We start from the raw sequence: 16599 nt of genomic DNA on the forward strand, positions 1-16599 counted from the left end.
GCGACATGATTCGTTAACTTGCACATCCTATTACTGAAGGAAAGATATGACTCGATCAAAGTGAGCTATATAAGAATCAGGGCGGGCTCAATGGCGGTTCTGAACTCTGCCTCGACGCATTCAACCGTTGAAACCCAAACGACACCAGGATGGAAGGCAACAAATTCGAAAAGACTACCCTGAACACAGTACGGAGGAGACCTGACCGAGGTAAGTTCGCCTCAGCCCCAGTCTATACATGCGCCTGCACCGTAGGTGGACTTAATTTTTCTTATTTCAACCTTGGTTTCTTGGACCGCCTTCTCGCTCCACAACTGTTGATTGACTACAGGGATCTATGACAAGGAAACCATTGCTTCGATCATTCAGGAAGCCAAGGTTATGCACGTCGCTTTTATTGGTACATACAAAAACATGAAACTTGATTCATTCCGGTAATCAAGCTGTATGATTTCTTCCAGACGCACAAGGCCTTCCTCAGTGTATTCCCATGCTCGGGGTATGGGACGAAGATGAAACCGGGCAGTGCTATATGTATTTTCATGGTAAGCGAATATCGCTAATGGTCTGCGTTCCATTCTAATAAGGAAGTATCATTTGCCTTCCAGGATATCCAACTGCACGGATCATGAATAACTTGTCTGACCCTGGAACGCCAATCGTTGCGACCGCGACATTAGTTGATGGCCTAGTTTTGGCGCTTTCCGCGTTCTCTCATTCGATGAATTATCGCTCGTACGCTCTTTGTCTTGTCTTACCCAGGTCACATTACTCACACATTCAACCCGGACCCGATTATTTGTGGGGGTTTCTTATGCATAGTGCCGTCGTACATGGTGTTGTACTACCGATCACCTCGGAAGAAGAAAAGAATGACGCTTTTCAAAAGGTGGTAGAAGGAATCGCACCTGGGCGTTGGGAGAACTCGCGCCAGCCTAACGAAGAAGAAAGGCAAGGAACTGGTATCTTGAGAATCAAAGTCGAGACCGCTAGGTGGGCAATCTAAAATCTGAAAGTAAATAGTATTGACAACTTTGATTATATACAGTGCCAAAGTTCGAACCGGTCCGGCTAAAGATAGCGAAAAGGCAAGTACCCCAATTCGGTATTTGAAAGTTTGTCTTAACCGCAATTTTCTACAGGATGTAGCAGACAAAGAGCTCATTTCGAACACATGGACCGGTGTTATCCCGCTGCGAACTATCCCCGGTGTTCCTGAACCATCGAGTTACTGTACGATTCCTGCGCCTCCGCATGTATCTGCCCTGGCAGCCACTCGGCATGGAGCGTGATTCACAAGTCTAGACAAGTGATAATTAAGTTGAAACAATGTTTGATGGCATCGTGTTGTGGGGCGCGGCTCAGAGCTACACGCGCAGTGTTTGGGCACCATGGTGATCCACCGTCGGTCAGTCAATATTATCGCTCCCGCGCCACGCGCCACGTCGGGGTAACTCGGCCCGTTTCATTTCGCTTTGCCTCGTTTAGTGGCCTTTGCAACGCGAAATTGAACCGGAAACAAGAAGTGTGTAACGTCCCTTGAGAATCGCCGCAGAAGAAAACGGGAGGTGTCAAGACGCCGGCATGAGGTATTTATTCTCTTTGTGCATTTCACGGTATGTGTACCGTGGAAAAAAGCAGAGATGCCTGTGCATACATAACGTGAGCGAAGGATTCGCGTGTGGACCAACTTTATGCCCCTATTGTTCGCGAAGGTACACAAGAGACAATTCGGCCATGGCGGAATCTACAGCACCCCTGTTGTCCACAAGAGTAATTAAGACGAGTCGATTGTTGATATTATCAGATCTTGGGATATGAGGGATAAGTGCGGGGTAAACCCCCTTGGGGTCGCATCCCCCTATCTGTAGTGGAATCGCTCCACCTGTGAGATGTTCTAAATAGTACACCCGGCAACTTGAATGACAAGAACTATCTACAAATTTTAGAGTTAGCATGCTAATTTCCTTTTTCCCAAAACAAAGCCAGAGGGGATAGCGCTGATCAGAGTGGCGTCCCTTCGCAAGACGAGCAGCAAGAAAATTACATCGAACAAGACCAATAATTTGACAGAGCATGGTCTATGCCCTGTATATGCGCGTCCCATGACCATCCACGGCAAACGGTAACACGTTGTCCGCATCGACCCTTTCATGAGCCGCTCTGCTCTCAGTGGCCAACAACTAAAAAATCGGATACTACTCTATCCGTGGTTCTCCGCGGATGCTCAGGATCACTGTCCGGGGTCCCCGCATTACATCACGTGCGTCAAGTGACGTATGGTGCACGTGATGTATGCAATTAAATTTTGACAAGTCGCAAAAGTGGAACCTCGTTCGCCCCCGTCATTTACTTCATCTATTCAAAACGTAAATTCTTGGAGCATATGACCGACCCGAATCAGTTCCATTACGTGCATCGTGCGGGTAGAAGCAAAAAGAGAAGAGGAAAGAACGCTAGTGGTTCGATCTCCTTGTCGGATCTGTTGCGCTCAACGCGCGAGGGGCTCGTGTCGTCCGGATGGTGGGATAATTATCGCGGTAAGTTTGAGGTCAATGGCACAAGTCGTGTATGCGTATATTGATTGATTGTGTGCGTTGTTGCAAGTCAGCCGAGGTGGTTCCTGTCATCGCACAGACTAGGCGATTGGTACTGGATAGGCAACATCCGGACGTAGAGCAAACTGGGCCAGATATACGCGAGGTTGGGTTGAGGTCTCTTTGTCTGGGCCTAGGGTCACCCATTAAGTCCGCAGAATCCCGTGCGCAATTGTGCGTGTTGCTAGACCTGTGTGCAGAGCTGGCAATCGTGAGTACGGACTTCTTTCCAATCGCATTTCCATCAGAACAAGTCCCCCCCTATTCTAGACAGGCACAGATAGAGAGTTGTTCGATCCGGCATTTGAAGAGGAGGACATTCTGGCATTGCGGGGTTTGGGTCTGGGGGTGTTGGATGAAAATAAGGCGAGTGGAAGGCTCAATATGCGCATATAGGTAGTTTGACATGATCTGGACATGCAGAAGGGCGCGCACGTCATCGACACGCCTACACTCGTGTACATGCCTCACTGCGGAATCGGACTCTACGAACGATTCCTTCGGGCCAATTGGTCCGGCGAGGGGATGAATCGGATTATTCTCGTGGCCAACGACATGGCCGCATACACCGAGAGGTGAGTCCGTGGGGGAACATTAGTCCACCCCCCATTCCACAACCCCTCCCCTCCCCCAGAACCTAACCGCTGGCTGTATATCCGACCTGGCCTCGCGAGTCTATCCAGATGCTCTTATCGAGTTATTCTGGTCACGCGGGCACAAGGAACCTCACCTCGGAAAAGGAAACGCCAATCCTAAACACCATGCTACACCATCTCACTCCCCGTCGTTTACCTTGGACAGCTTGCTAATTTATCCAAACGGCTGAATTTGGCGGATCATTTGGACCGGCTGATCTTCTACAAACGAATACGGGAAAATCATGACTTGGAACCGCAAACAGTAGGCCCATGCGGATACTCGAGGCGAAAACTCCCTGCGTGGCTCGAATAGGTAAGTCGACTTGCCCTATTGCTTGTCTCCTCTTGCTCCTCTTCCTACTCCTCTTCCTCCAAGCCGCCCAAGACTTGGCCCAATTACTCTGGGGGGCTGAACCCCAGCTCCACCGACTCCGGGCCGACCTCCGTTGCTATGGGTTTTCCGTTTCTATCCCGGGGCCCGCTCATGTACTGAAATGAATGCGCCTTTTTCTCTCTGAATCCGTCCCTGGCTTTGCCCCCCCCCCCCGCCGACTTGCCGCCCTTGCTACATTACTCCAACTGACTGAATGGTAGCGCCTCGGCTACGATCATTGCCGTTCCCGACGAGCAGCAAGTTCCCAGGAGCGTTCAACAATACGGCCCTGCAAGTGCTTGACGATAAGAACGGCGGACACACATGGACACTTGCAGGGTTACCGGAATACTCGGACGAGGACGGAGAGGAGGGGGAAGTCCGGTAAATTCCCCACTTCCTCTTGGAGCGCTCGGACATCAAACCCGGAGAAAAGATGTGTGTATGTATGTATGTGGGGGATGGGAGGGGTCGAGGGGGAAGGGGAAGGGGACGATCCTTGCAATGTACAGCTTGAACAACGTGGAATGAATCAGCATTGAAGGAAAGATTTGGAATGAATACGCCGAGGTCGTGTGCTGGAGATAAGACCGCCCAACCCCAGATTATTCCCGCCCTTTTTTGACAGCACAAAGCTTGAGCGCAAATGCTATCTTGAGGTCAAGAAGCGGTATCGAACAAGAGAAATGCGGGGTAACAGTTGGATCAGAAGACTTCTTGCTGGCAATTTAGGGATTCCGGCCTGCGGCGTTGCGGCTGGTTATCTCTCACAGTTCGAAATGAGCGTATGCGCACGTCCCGGCGCTTGTTTGTGTTTGTAGGGACTCATCGGCGTCATGCGGAGCTGGAACTTGGCGGCTGGGAGCACTTGACGACGGGTGAGATGTCATTTAGGTGTGTCGATATGATGGGGGGCTGGGGGGGAGTCAGGCTCAATTTCTATGCCACCTCACGAGCGTCTTATCGTCAGACAAGGCAGTCCGATTGGGAGTGAGCGGGGATGAAAGATAGCATGTAATTGCATTACCAAAGGCTAAACTGCAATAAAGTAGCTTGACAGGCTCGTTATCTACAGCAGAAAGATAACGCCAGCAGCACGGCACCCCTTTTTCTGAAATATAAGACGTAATACGGAATTGTTGGGTGGGATCGAGCACAGCTGGAACTCTTGCAAAGAAGTAATGAGACATGGAGGGAAGCAGACGCCAGTGGAATCAATGTGGAACGAAGAGAAACGGATAAAGACACACTCAAACAGATCGCTAAGAGAGAAAGAGAGAGAGCAGAAACTGAACGCATGAGACATGAGACGATAATGTACAAGGGCCGAGGCAGTAGATATCAGTAATAAGTAGGCGAGATGAAGGGCGGATTATATGGGACACAAGTCCGTATGATGGAAGAGCGGGAGACGGGCTCGTCGAACAATGGGATGAGGGGCTCGTCGTATGGATCGTGGCAGTCCTTGTTGTTGTGGGGGTGTCGGTGTCGACAAACGAGGTGGAGGGGGTGGAGGGACCCTCTTCGTCCGAGTCGACATCCATCGAGTGGACAAGGCTGGGGGTGGAGTGGAAGGGGAGATCGGATAGGCTGTCTGCCAAGTCCTCGGAGTGCTCGGGAGAGAATGACGCAGGTGTAGGGGTGGGATCGGCGGTGGGATCCGAGGGGGCGTAGACATAGGAGAAATAGGAATCACAGACAATGACGTCCTCGTCCTCGACTGGGGCGTCTGAACTTGATGCGTTGCACTCCTCGTCTGGGGGGAGGCAGGATACCATAACTTCCGCTTCTTCCTCGAGCTCTTGGAGGATAGCATCGAGCCAGTCTGCCTCTTCGAGGTTCGAGGGTGGCTGTGTGGATTGGGATATGTCGGGGAATACAAACGAGTCGGGCTGGGCGGTGGTGGGGGCAGGGGGTGGTGTGCATTCGTCTTGGTGGGCTCGCGCAAAATTGGAGACGAGGACTAGTCGGTGCAATATACTGGATGCAGTGTTAGTCATCAGAGAGGGAAGGGGGATAGTGCAGCTGCTTACTTGACGTCCTTGCGTCCCTGGCCGTCGCACGCAAGCTGGAGCTTACGGCGCGAGACGACGGCGGCCCACTGGTTGGTAATTGGTCGTGTTGAAGACATCTTGGAGGGAGACGAGATCACGGAGCGGTGTATATGGATGGTGTGAGACATGGTGGCGTCGGTTGAGCTGTGGGGGCGATAAGCAAGGGGCTGGGCGCTGGGAGGGTAGGAACGTACCGACAGTACTGGGGCGGTCTAGTAGGTAATAGTGCTAGTAGTATTCGCTATTCGGTATGCGTTGAGGTAGGGCGCAAAGAGGATGGTGCGGTGCGCAGTCGTTCGCTTGACCATTGTACGGTCGATCTATTTCACTGGGTGTATTTAGGCAGACATGGTGCGAGGCGGTCCAGCTGTGGAGAGAAGAAGGATGTGCATTAGACTCTGCTGACTGGCCTAGCTTTATCACTCCTTCCGGGGTCCTCCCTCTGACTCGCCCAAGCCCTGGCATTCCGCGGATTTAAGGGTCCCACCAGCACGCAACCCAATTCGCTCAATCGCGCCAGGCTATGGCGATTCTAATTGCGAAATACTCGTGCCAAATTATTTAGTCCAATTGCCGTCCAATCGCTGAATATGCTACAATACACAAAATCACACCATTCAAGCCGCACTCTCGTCCATCGTCGAATCTCCCACGTCCCCATCCTCCTCTTCCCCGCCCCGTTCCATAAGTTCCCTGACCGCCCCCACAAGTTTCGGGTCCAACTCTTGTGCGACCGTCAAATGCTGCGTTGCCAACGTCCGCCGCCCCATCGCCCAGTACGCCTTGCCGAGCGTAAACCAAACGTTCGCTTCGTCCGACACAATGTCCTTGAGCCGTACAAGATCCTCGATCGCTTCCTGTAATTAGAATACACACACGTCCCGTCAGTGCCCAAATCAACACCGCCAAACACCTCCCCGGCCTTCAGGGGACGACACGTAAATCACAATCAAGCCGCGTGTGAGAACCGCTCAGCCTTTGAGGCCCAGGGAGATAACAACAGGCGTGGACGGCATGCCCGATAACGCACTCAAACTTTATTCCATTCTACACTCACCTCGTATCTCTCCAGGGCCATAAGCAGCCGCGCCCGGTTGAACCGTACCAGCGAATTCTCGGGTGAAATCCGGCATGCATGATCATATCGCCGCAACGCGACCTCGCGTTCCCCTCGTTTCTCGATCACCTATCGAACAAAACATCCTAGGATCGGCGAACGGGTTGGGGTGATTCTGGAATGCCACTTACGATTCCAAGCAACATTGCAATACCGCGTTGCACGGGTTAATTTCCGCCGCTCGCTCAAAGTGGTATTCGGCGTGTCGTAACTTGCTAGTCTTCTGGTAGACGGTTCCGAGTCCATACCTGTGAATGCATAGTTTTTTTTAGTCATATCACAACAAATACACGATGGATCATCGGCCAAGTCAGGGTAATCGTGGCGCAAGCCTGGCATGGGTGCTGTCGCGCGGAGAAAGGAGAGAGGGCACCTGATTCTGCCCAGAAAGAGAACACGGTGGACGAGCAGAGAACTTTCTGCAGCACAGATTTGACTCGACGTTTATATGAACCGCACGAGTCATAGAGGCACAGGCCAATCATCGGTCACCTGAGAACACCGAAAGCACGGCCAACATGACCGCGGCCAATCAGAACCCATTTGGCCTATCATCACATCATTCCCCCATATACGAGAAGGTACCCCAGATGTCCACAATACCCATGAACACGTCCGATGATCGAGGGGACACTCACCATGCGTTGTAATGTCTCCTGTCCACTCGAAGTGCACTCTGAAACGAGCTCGCGGCCTTTTCAAACTCCTCCATGCTGACGCTCTCATGTCCAATCAACGTATGTGCGTAGGCACAATGAGGATCAAGCGCGACCGCCCGCTTGAACGCCGTCAATGCTTGTTCGTGCTCTTTTTGTAATGAAAATGCGTTCCCGACTGCAATCCAGGCCTGGGGAGAACGTTGGTCTAGAGCGAGTAATTCTTGGGCAAGGAATGACAATTCGACATCATTTCGGAGATGCCACAGCAGCGTGCTGAATATGTCCATATCCCAGATTCGTGATGGATCCAATGTGCGAGCTAGCGTGAACGCACGTTTAGCCTAGGTCAGTTAGTACACATGAACATCAAAGCAAGCCAGGTCCTGACCTTCGTGTAATCTGCCCTTTCGTATTCAGCTCTTCCAATCAAGACCATCACACTCGCCGCCCTCTTTTGTTCCTCTGGTAAGGACTCGAGTTCTTCTAGTACATCCGCCGATCGGTACTGCGCTAGCGCTTGCACAGCTCGTCCAAAGGTTCGAACCAAATCCATAATGTATGCGTCAGCAGCCTCTGTTTCCGCTCTTTCCGGAGATGACGGTGTTGGCGATGCGGGTGGAGGTGGTAATACCGCCGTTGGATTCGGTTCGTCGTCCATATCCGAACCCGTCCGTTTGGGAGCAGATCTTTTTCGTTCGCGGGTGACGCCGACCTAGAAATAGAACGTTTAATGTTTAGTGTTTATTGGTAAAACGAGGATGCCGAACAGTGAAGAGAGACCGCCGAATAATCAATATACTTTAACCAGCTCCATTTTGATAAGCTCACCTTGGACGGTATGCCCTTTCCGAGACCTGACAAGAGCCTCGTACTTCGCCTGGCCACACCACCAAGGGTATTGGTATTGTTCTCGCTCGTTGAACGTGTCGTCATCTGATGTCAACTTGGGTCAATCCGACGACATGTTGCATTCCAGCCCCCATTACGAAGTGCAAGGCAAATTCGCCAGAGGTTTGAAAAGCGATATTTCTAACACACCTTGGTAGACGCAACCTTTTTCTTCTCGCCTATCTCTACCAACGACGCCGCATTGATCGTTCCCGGGCGCCCTCTTTGTCGTTTCACAGCCGGCCGACCTTCTAATCTGGTAGTCGCACCTCCGTAAGCATGCATCGAATTGTCCGGATAGATCGATTCATTGGAAGTCCTATTCCGGGGGAAGTTTAATGTATGCTAAAAATAACGGCGATCCGCACTCACAAACTATCTCGAGGGCCCTCAAGTCGGAACCCACCAGCACCTCCGCCGAACACTCGTGCCGCAGTTGTAGCGTTGGACGCCGAAGCCGCAGGGGGTGTAAAAAACCCTGCACCAGAGGCACTCGGCGCCATGTGCTGTGGGCCCTGGTGCTCAGATGTGCGCGGCCGTTTGGAGGGGAATACATCTGACGGATTGGGAAAAGAACCTGTTTTACTAGCGGGTTTAGCGAGCAGGGATCCTGAACGATTATTATCGAGACTTACCGAGAGCACCCAGCATCTCAAATGCCTCCCATAAATATGGATTCAGCCGAAGAGCTTCCTTGAAGCTAGCTACGGCTTTGTCGTAAAGATTACCCTTCATAGCATACTGTCCTGCCTGACAATGCATCGTTGCTTCCTCCAACGGACCTATTCCATGTGGACGATCTATTTCAAGAAAATAGTTTAATTAGCGTGACAGTTGGGAATGGCCAGAGTTCATATACCATCTGCAACCTCCTTTAAACACCGCTCCATCATTTCACGCGCTATCCGGTACTTTCTGAGTTTCTCCGAGCACCTAGCATACAGTTGACAGCATGCCCAACACATATCTGCACCAGACACCACGCCGAGGGCTGAATTTATTTGTCCAGCCGCAAAGAGAGCTTTGGATAACAAATGCCGCGCGTCGTGTGAGCCTCTGGTCAGGGCGTGTAGTCTCTCAGCGTAAAATACAGCTGTGCGTGCAAGGTCATGTTCAAGGCTATGCTTTACTAACTGGGCCAGTCGCGTCGTTGCTGAAGGTGGAGTTGGGGTAGCTGTGGGTGGGACCGAGGGAAGGTGTGATTGGGTGAGCGGTGGTGCGGCATGATTTTGTGTCTGATGAGCTCTGTGGTTCCGGGCTTGAGGTTGGTAGGATTGATAGTGTCCCTGATGTTGTTCTCCAAACGCTCCGAATGGTTCGGTCGGTGTGTTGGGCGTGTGCACACCAAATCTGGACTGGGGCTGCCAGGCGCCGTTCATGAGGTCTCGTGGCTAGTACAGGTCGTCAAAGCGTGAAAGTGTGTAAGAATACAAATATCCAAGGGGCAACGACGAGTCAAGGCCAAGTGTTTACGCGCGCTAAACTGGAAAAGTACCCGAAGACGCAAAAGTTGGATCGGGTATCACGTGCTCACGTGCCAGGTGGCAGTGCTGGTGAGTCGCTCCTTTTGTGATCGGTGGTGGCCAACAGATCTAGAGGTTGACTATAACAACATTATACAACGGAGGCGAAAAACGATATTCTACAAGGACATCGAGCGCAAAGGCTCAGTAAATTAACAGAATATTATAAGATAAATACTGATATCGGCACACCTGGCAGAATGATTCTAATTACGCTGCCACGCATACAAGAGGCAAGTAACCGAAAACACGCATCGATCTATCGCCAGCGCTTTGTGTGATACATAAGAAAGAACTTATCTACCATATAAATGACTATAAAAATGGTTGTTTCAAGACCGACCTTGGGTCTCATGTTGGTATGTGTTTTGCAGATCAAATTATTGGTACCGTCAGTTTTCAGTAATCTCAATATCAGGCACAATGACGCGCTATAATTTGCGCGCTGTCGACGCTTGAGATATAGGGTTGCTTCTGAGTGGGCCACAAGATCCTTGCAGTACTGACAAGTAATGTTAAATATAGGTAGGCCACAGACAAAGCTTCAGCTCATATTTGGGCTGAACTTTCTCAAAAAGTTCTCTGTGGATGTGGGGGGGGGGCATGTGTTATATATAACCCACCAGCACAGAACTAATGGAGAGTAAATCAGCCACAGTATCATCGGGGACCTAACTGTACGCATACAGGCTCAGACCTGACCAATCCGTTGTTCATTCGACATGGTGAAGTATTGCTGATTCCGCTGTGCATCAAATGCCAGCGGCTCTATGTAGATGTTGCTATTTATTCGAGAAAGTACAATAGTGGGCACGAACAACATATGGATGAACCAAGCATTTGGTTGAAACGTGATAACCCATTGGTTGGGATGAGCGCATCCGCACGTTTGGTCTCGGCTTACAGCGAACATGATTGGACGTATATTATTATACGTGTTTAGATTTAGGGGACACATGGTTCCAAGTGTTCAACGTTAATCAATCCAGACCCGATGCTTCTTATAAGGAATATCGGTCAGTTACACGTGCGAAATACGAGCTCGTGTTTCAGACGCAACAATAGAATGGAGAAGCGACACATTCTCCACAAGGAGGGTATCGGAAGGGGACGTTGTCATCTTCTGTCAGACCAATTTTTTCGGAACAATGCGTTTTGTCAATTATCGCAGGAAACGAAGAGAACAACATTATGTGGCAGGAGAAGATAAGCTTCTATGTATGCGACATGACAACAAATGTGATACTATCCTCTCAATGATAGCTCTCTTTTATGTACAATCGGGGTGGACTCGGGTAGGTTCCCCCTTATGTACGCTAATATTGAGCAGGTTTAACGCTTGCACTAGTTATTTATGTTGTGTATCTACCCTCTTTACATTTAGTAGGGCGGTATAGGAAGCATATCAATTCGCCGTGCGGTATTGTCAATTCAATTACGGCGGATAGGAGCACATACACAGTGGATAACCTACGATAGCTGTCATACGGACATCAACCAAAGAGTCTTGATGATCTCATTGCAATAGCAGACCGTAGATGTAAGCTTCTGACTGGCCTTGTGTAAAAGTACTTGGAGCAGTGCCAGTAGAGATTGATCTAAGAGAGAAGTGTCGCGATCGACGTGTAGTTTCACAAAATATCTCACAGGCCCAACCCTCTGTGAGACGGATGCTAAAAACAAGAAATGCCAGTTTCCGTTTTGAACTCTAGAATAGTCAAACCCTAAGGAACATGCTCATCCTGATTGAGCATCGTCGCAAGTTCGCCTAGCGGCTATTTGGGGGGGGGGCGCCTCAAAGATAATACCAAGCAGAGTGTATTCCCTCGGCCCTCCATTTCATCAGGTTAGAACCTCTTTAACAATAAATGAGGAGACCCTGTGCACATATGATGAGTATTTTATTGGAAGAGAAAACTCGTATGAGCTACATTAAAGTTAGTTACAAAGTGTATACACTATATATACCATCACCGTACAAGCAGTCCTGGGGCTTGTAAAAATAGGGCGGTGAGTTTCGGCGGTGTGAACTCAATAAAGCGACGTAGTTACCGAACGAGAGCTTGATCCGATAGTCACCGGCACTTCAATTAGCTACACATTGTGTATATTTCTGTATTCGACCACGCGTATCGAGGCCATGATAAAGTTCTGTGGGCTAGCTTTTGAGTTTTATACGGGTTTGGCGCCAAGGGCTAGCGCGCTGATTCTATAGCGAGTAAAAGGTGTGCGTCGTCTCTGAACTAGCCCTCTCTGACGAAGCAAAGCTCCATGATAAACTCAGTGATAGGTTTGGCTATCTGAACCGGATGCGGCAACATTATGTTCTGTTTTTAGGCCAAAAAAACTATATTAAGCCAACACCGTATATAGAGGTGTGTCTAGATGATGATAAGCTAACTGTGCGAAACCAAACGTTTATGGCTGTGCATATTTATTAAGATTGACCTCCAATCAATTAGGCCATGCTTCCGGGAGGTACTGGAGTATCCCTTGATAGTGATGGTCTCCTCTGGCGATTGGATGGCTGGTATATGCGCGCAGTGAGAAATTGTAAGCACAACGAGATATGAATCAGCCAGGATAAAACACGCAGAATGAGAGCTAATGGTCAATCGGGTTCAGCAAAAGCCCATCGACATATAAGATCGGTACCAACAGTTATAGGTCTTGGTTCAGCATGTCTGCACATTAGATCCAGGCTCTTCATATGTATAGCCGGGCCGATGGATAGGTGCAATTGGTTGGGGAGCTCCGACTACACTATTAGTGGATCGACCCATTCAGCAGCTGGGCAACAGTAGGGGAGGGGATTGAGCCGGAAGGAGAATATCAGGTAATTGCAAATAGTATGCTTTTATCAAAGGGATAGGGAAGGAGTTTGTTGATGTTGGGATAGAAAAACATGGGCGAGGAGAGAGATTAAATAGTATCGGAGGATGAAACAGGACTGGACATGAGATGATTGTCGCAGAGCAAGAAGCCAGCTTGACGCCACTTTTCTCAACGCAGTTCTGCGCACATAGATTCTCTGAAGTTTCTGATTGCTCCCTCAATCACAATGTCTGCGGATATGCACATGTATCTACCTTATGGGGCAGTACCACCAGTCCAGGCTAGTAATAGTATTCAGCTGAGGCTTTGTGGTGTCGTAACGAGGTACGCAAAGCCCGAGCTGTCCCGGGCCAGGTATGTCGACTATAGGGGCTTCCAGCCGCAGCCAATGGCGGAAGCGCTTAGTTGATTACGCATATGACTGGGGGTTCCAAGCATTTCGTTAATGTCGGGGCCAGATAAGATGGCCGAGACGCGCTATAGGAGCCGCAGGTCTACTTATTATACGATCTGCCTTTTGCATCGAGGGTACATCAGTATATCGAAGCGTGAATTCGGATAGTTTACCATATGTGTATATGCGTGCAACGAAATTCAAAATCTGGGGTCAGCCAGTAAAATTCTCTTTATCTTTAAGGGCCGGATTTGTTCTATTACTATGCTATCGTACAGCCAACGAACAGCGGATGTCAAACTCAATATGAAAAACAGCGACTTGAACTTGATGTTGTACTCAGCCTGACGAAGGTTTGCAACGACCAGAGATCAGAAGTGGTATCATAGTAGGTTATCAGGATCATGCAAACATAGCAAGTGAGCTCGGCTCAAACAACCCTTGGCGCCGGCTACAGTAGGCCGAGTCTCCTCCAGATGTAGTATAACTGACGAAGCTCATGACACTACCCAAACAAGTCAAGTGAGCAAGGAGCCGATATCTAGGTGTGTCATATTTCCTGACTCAGATTAAACGTTGTAAATTGAACCGGCTTATCCTGTCTTCGACAGTCCAAGAGGGGTTGTGATACATTATTGACCGATCAGACTTTGGTTGCCTTTGCTACCTACTATATGCGGCCTCTGGTGCGTTGTTAGCATATGGCTATCCTGTGATGCACAAAAAGATGCAATTCTTTGACGCGCAGTCCAAGTAGAGTCACGGACACATCACAGCCGCTCTGAATCCAAAGAACTGTCGGAGAACTCGACGATTAGACCCTGGGCATCAAGAGGTCACCATGCATTGTATTCCCTTTTCAAGATTGGCCTTACTAATGGCGGTGGTGAATTGATCTGACATTGATGCACGATGAGATTGGTGTCAAGTATTATGTTCTTGTCCATTATTGGTCTACTCCATCCGTAAGGATAGGCTTCACACAAACGCGTACGGTGAAACCTGTGTTTATTCATTGTATGTAAAAAAAAGGGGGGGGGGCTTTTTGGGAGGAGCGTACATGCATTCGGCGAGGAATATTCTATCGAGGAGCCATAGTATGCGCAAAGGTACTAGTCAACGACGGGGTCTATACGGTGTGTATATGCATTGCTCCACTAGGTGTGGGAAATAGGTACAGCATATATATGCACATTGCTCATACTTTACGGCAACTATAAGCGCCAAGTTAGGTGCGACATGTAGACTATTGAATGAGTTCCCAAACAACTAGCAGCAAACCTAGAGCAAGGGCCGGAACCCAATAGGGGATGCTAAATCTAGGCTTGGGTTGCTTACGGGTCGCGCTTCGTCCTGTCTGTCGTCTCACAACTCGATTGGCTGGGGAGACCGGCCAACTAACCGAAAAAAATGCACCAGCTTTGCAAGAACATGCGGTTCAAACAGTATATTTCACAGCGCTGGGTTGGTTACCAGCAACAAACAGCATGCACAAGGAACAGATAAATGGTAGTATTGGTTATGGGGAGACAGTAAAGCGACGAGAAAATTTACTTCGATTGGACAGAGACAGAGAGGAAAAGAATGATAGAGTGAGTAAAGTAGGTGACCAGACGAAAAGAGCTTTGAAAACACCACCAAATCCAACAACACGAGTCATGAGTTCAAACGAACCATGATTCCCAGCCAACGATGACAACAAATCCAAGAATCCAAGAAAAGGGTATACGAACTAATAAGCCAGTTCGATCGAAGCGGAACGATTTCCAGAGAAAGAAAAACAGACAAAAACGAACGGTAAAGTTTTATTAACCAGGAGGAAGAACTTGGATAGATGTATGAGTTTAGAGACCAGCTCTGTTCCTGTGCTGCGCTGTGCTGCCAGACGGTTACACGCGTCGCTGTTGTGGAGGCGGGCCCTGTCCCGGACCACCTGGACCCGGCGGGGGTCGGTTGGCGTAACCGGACCTGGGATCCCTTGGGTCGTACGTTGGTCCACCAGGGCTCCCAGGGCCGGGAGAGCCGACGCCACCCATTGCCCTTGGATCGTATCCGGCGGGCGGTGGGCCTCGAGGATCGAAGCCTGGCCCCGGATGACCAGGAGGATACTGCTGAGCCCTTGGGTCGCGCGGATCAAAAGGTGGTCCACCCGGCCCTCCTGGGCCTGGAGGGAATTGTTGTGCCCTTGGATCGCGCGGATCGAACGGAGGACGACCCGGTCCTGGTGGTCCTGGTGGGCCCCCGGGACCGCGCATTTGAGGCATACTTCCAGCCTGAGGGGGCATGCCTGGACGTGGAGGTACTCCCCCAGGTCCTGGTGGACCAGGAGGGCCAGGAGGGCCAGGAGGACGTTGTTGAGGACCGGGACGAGGAGGGGCTGGACCAGCGTTTGGAGGCGGAACGTGACCCGGTGGGGGCCCTGTTTGCATCGGGGTTCCAGACTTTTCAGCAGCCTTGATGATTTCGTCGCTAAATGATAATAAACAGATTATGTAAGTATGCGGTAGGCATGCACAAGCGAGCCAAGACGTGGCGGTATGGACAGAGGAAACTTACTCGAGTAGGTTGAGTGCTGCGCAGAGGACGACCCATTCGACACAGTCTTCATTTCCTTCTCCCAAGGTCTGCCACACTGCCTTTTCCTCGGGTGTTTTGCCGGTTATGGTGATGCGAGTGCCCCCAGAATTAGCGCCGCCAGACCCCGCAGCTGAATTCTTTTGAATCTTGCCGAATTCGATACGCTTTGGAGGAATGAGATGGCCAGCGTATGCAAAATAAAACATACTCCAGAAAGTTGCATTAGGGTTCGGCTTCGAGATTTGGAAGAGCGGAAGGTCCGGTGAGTCAGGAGACGGCAAAGAGAGTTTGTAAATGGGAGACAAGACGCCAGTGTTTGTAATCGTCCACTTGAGTGAGCGCGAAGCCTCGCAGCGGACGACCTTGGAAGCATTATCGGAAGGAGGGGGTTTGCCTTGGGCGTTGCGTGTAAGGGGTGGGAAGAGCTTGGCTACACACAAATCGCCTTGGGGAGAGGGTGTCAGGAGGTAGTTTTCTGCATTCTGAGAAATAGTTAGATAAATGTATTAACGACCCGACCAACTTACAAAGTTGGTATGTAGGTACGAGTAGAGGACGTTCTGGGGCTGGCCTGGAGACAAGTTAGTATCGTTGGATACGTATAGCACCAACTGAACGTACCATGTGGGGTAACAATCAAAGTAGGGAGGTGATGCGGAATCGGAGTATGCGTAGGGGAGGCGAATACGGTGTATATAGCTGCGGAAGGTCAGCAAGCATTCTAGGACACAGGCACCGTACTCACCGGACATGGTGGTGGACGGGTGTGACTGGTGTGCTAGCGAGACGAAGCCGGACGAAACGGGTAACGACAGTCACGTGACCAACTAGTTTTTGTGCTGTCGCCAAGCCAAAAATAGCAAAACCAATATAACCTGAGACGCGTGGTTATGCGGGGGTAGTCTATTGAGAGCAGTGTAAAACCAAGCGCAGTCGAGGTTGCA

The 16599-nt window shown here is 50.1% G+C and overlaps 4 protein-coding genes across 4 annotated transcripts; 2 read left to right on the plus strand and 2 right to left on the minus strand.

Annotated features, from left to right (window-relative positions):
• Positions 1 to 238: 238 nt before the first annotated feature.
• On the plus strand, positions 239 to 1292 carry RhiXN_01989 (pyridoxamine 5'-phosphate oxidase family protein; the record flags this gene model as incomplete). Its single annotated transcript, XM_043321808.1, has 6 exons — positions 239 to 251; positions 332 to 400; positions 462 to 545; positions 609 to 735; positions 823 to 993; positions 1049 to 1292. 6 exons carry the CDS (start codon positions 239 to 241, stop codon positions 1290 to 1292), a joined length of 708 nt encoding a protein of 235 aa, XP_043187631.1.
• An 813-nt stretch (positions 1293 to 2105) lies between these two features.
• RhiXN_01990 (SRR1-like protein) lies at positions 2106 to 3996 on the plus strand (the record flags this gene model as incomplete). The annotated part of the gene is made up of 8 exons (XM_043321809.1): positions 2106 to 2125; positions 2174 to 2263; positions 2317 to 2540; positions 2612 to 2808; positions 2868 to 2945; positions 3021 to 3172; positions 3502 to 3548; positions 3830 to 3996. The coding sequence occupies 8 exons, from the start codon at positions 2106 to 2108 to the stop codon at positions 3994 to 3996; spliced, it is 975 nt and encodes a 324-aa protein (XP_043187632.1).
• Positions 3997 to 4870: 874 nt separating this feature from the next.
• Positions 4871 to 9705, minus strand: RhiXN_01991 (uncharacterized protein; the record flags this gene model as incomplete). The annotated part of the gene is made up of 13 exons (XM_043321810.1): positions 4871 to 5588; positions 5642 to 5806; positions 5857 to 5890; positions 6291 to 6519; positions 6720 to 6848; positions 6934 to 7027; positions 7418 to 7779; positions 7827 to 8150; positions 8267 to 8371; positions 8477 to 8645; positions 8699 to 8903; positions 8962 to 9126; positions 9186 to 9705. The coding sequence occupies 13 exons, from the start codon at positions 9703 to 9705 to the stop codon at positions 4871 to 4873; spliced, it is 3219 nt and encodes a 1072-aa protein (XP_043187633.1).
• Positions 9706 to 14967: 5262 nt separating this feature from the next.
• Positions 14968 to 16407, minus strand: RhiXN_01992 (uncharacterized protein; the record flags this gene model as incomplete). The annotated part of the gene is made up of 5 exons (XM_043321811.1): positions 14968 to 15547; positions 15635 to 16137; positions 16183 to 16226; positions 16277 to 16354; positions 16401 to 16407. The coding sequence occupies 5 exons, from the start codon at positions 16405 to 16407 to the stop codon at positions 14968 to 14970; spliced, it is 1212 nt and encodes a 403-aa protein (XP_043187634.1).
• Between the last annotated feature and the right edge of the window lie 192 nt (positions 16408 to 16599).

Source organism: Rhizoctonia solani, chromosome 16 (assembly GCF_016906535.1).
Source record: "Rhizoctonia solani chromosome 16, complete sequence".
Classification (NCBI taxonomy): Eukaryota; Fungi; Basidiomycota; class Agaricomycetes; order Cantharellales; family Ceratobasidiaceae; genus Rhizoctonia; species Rhizoctonia solani.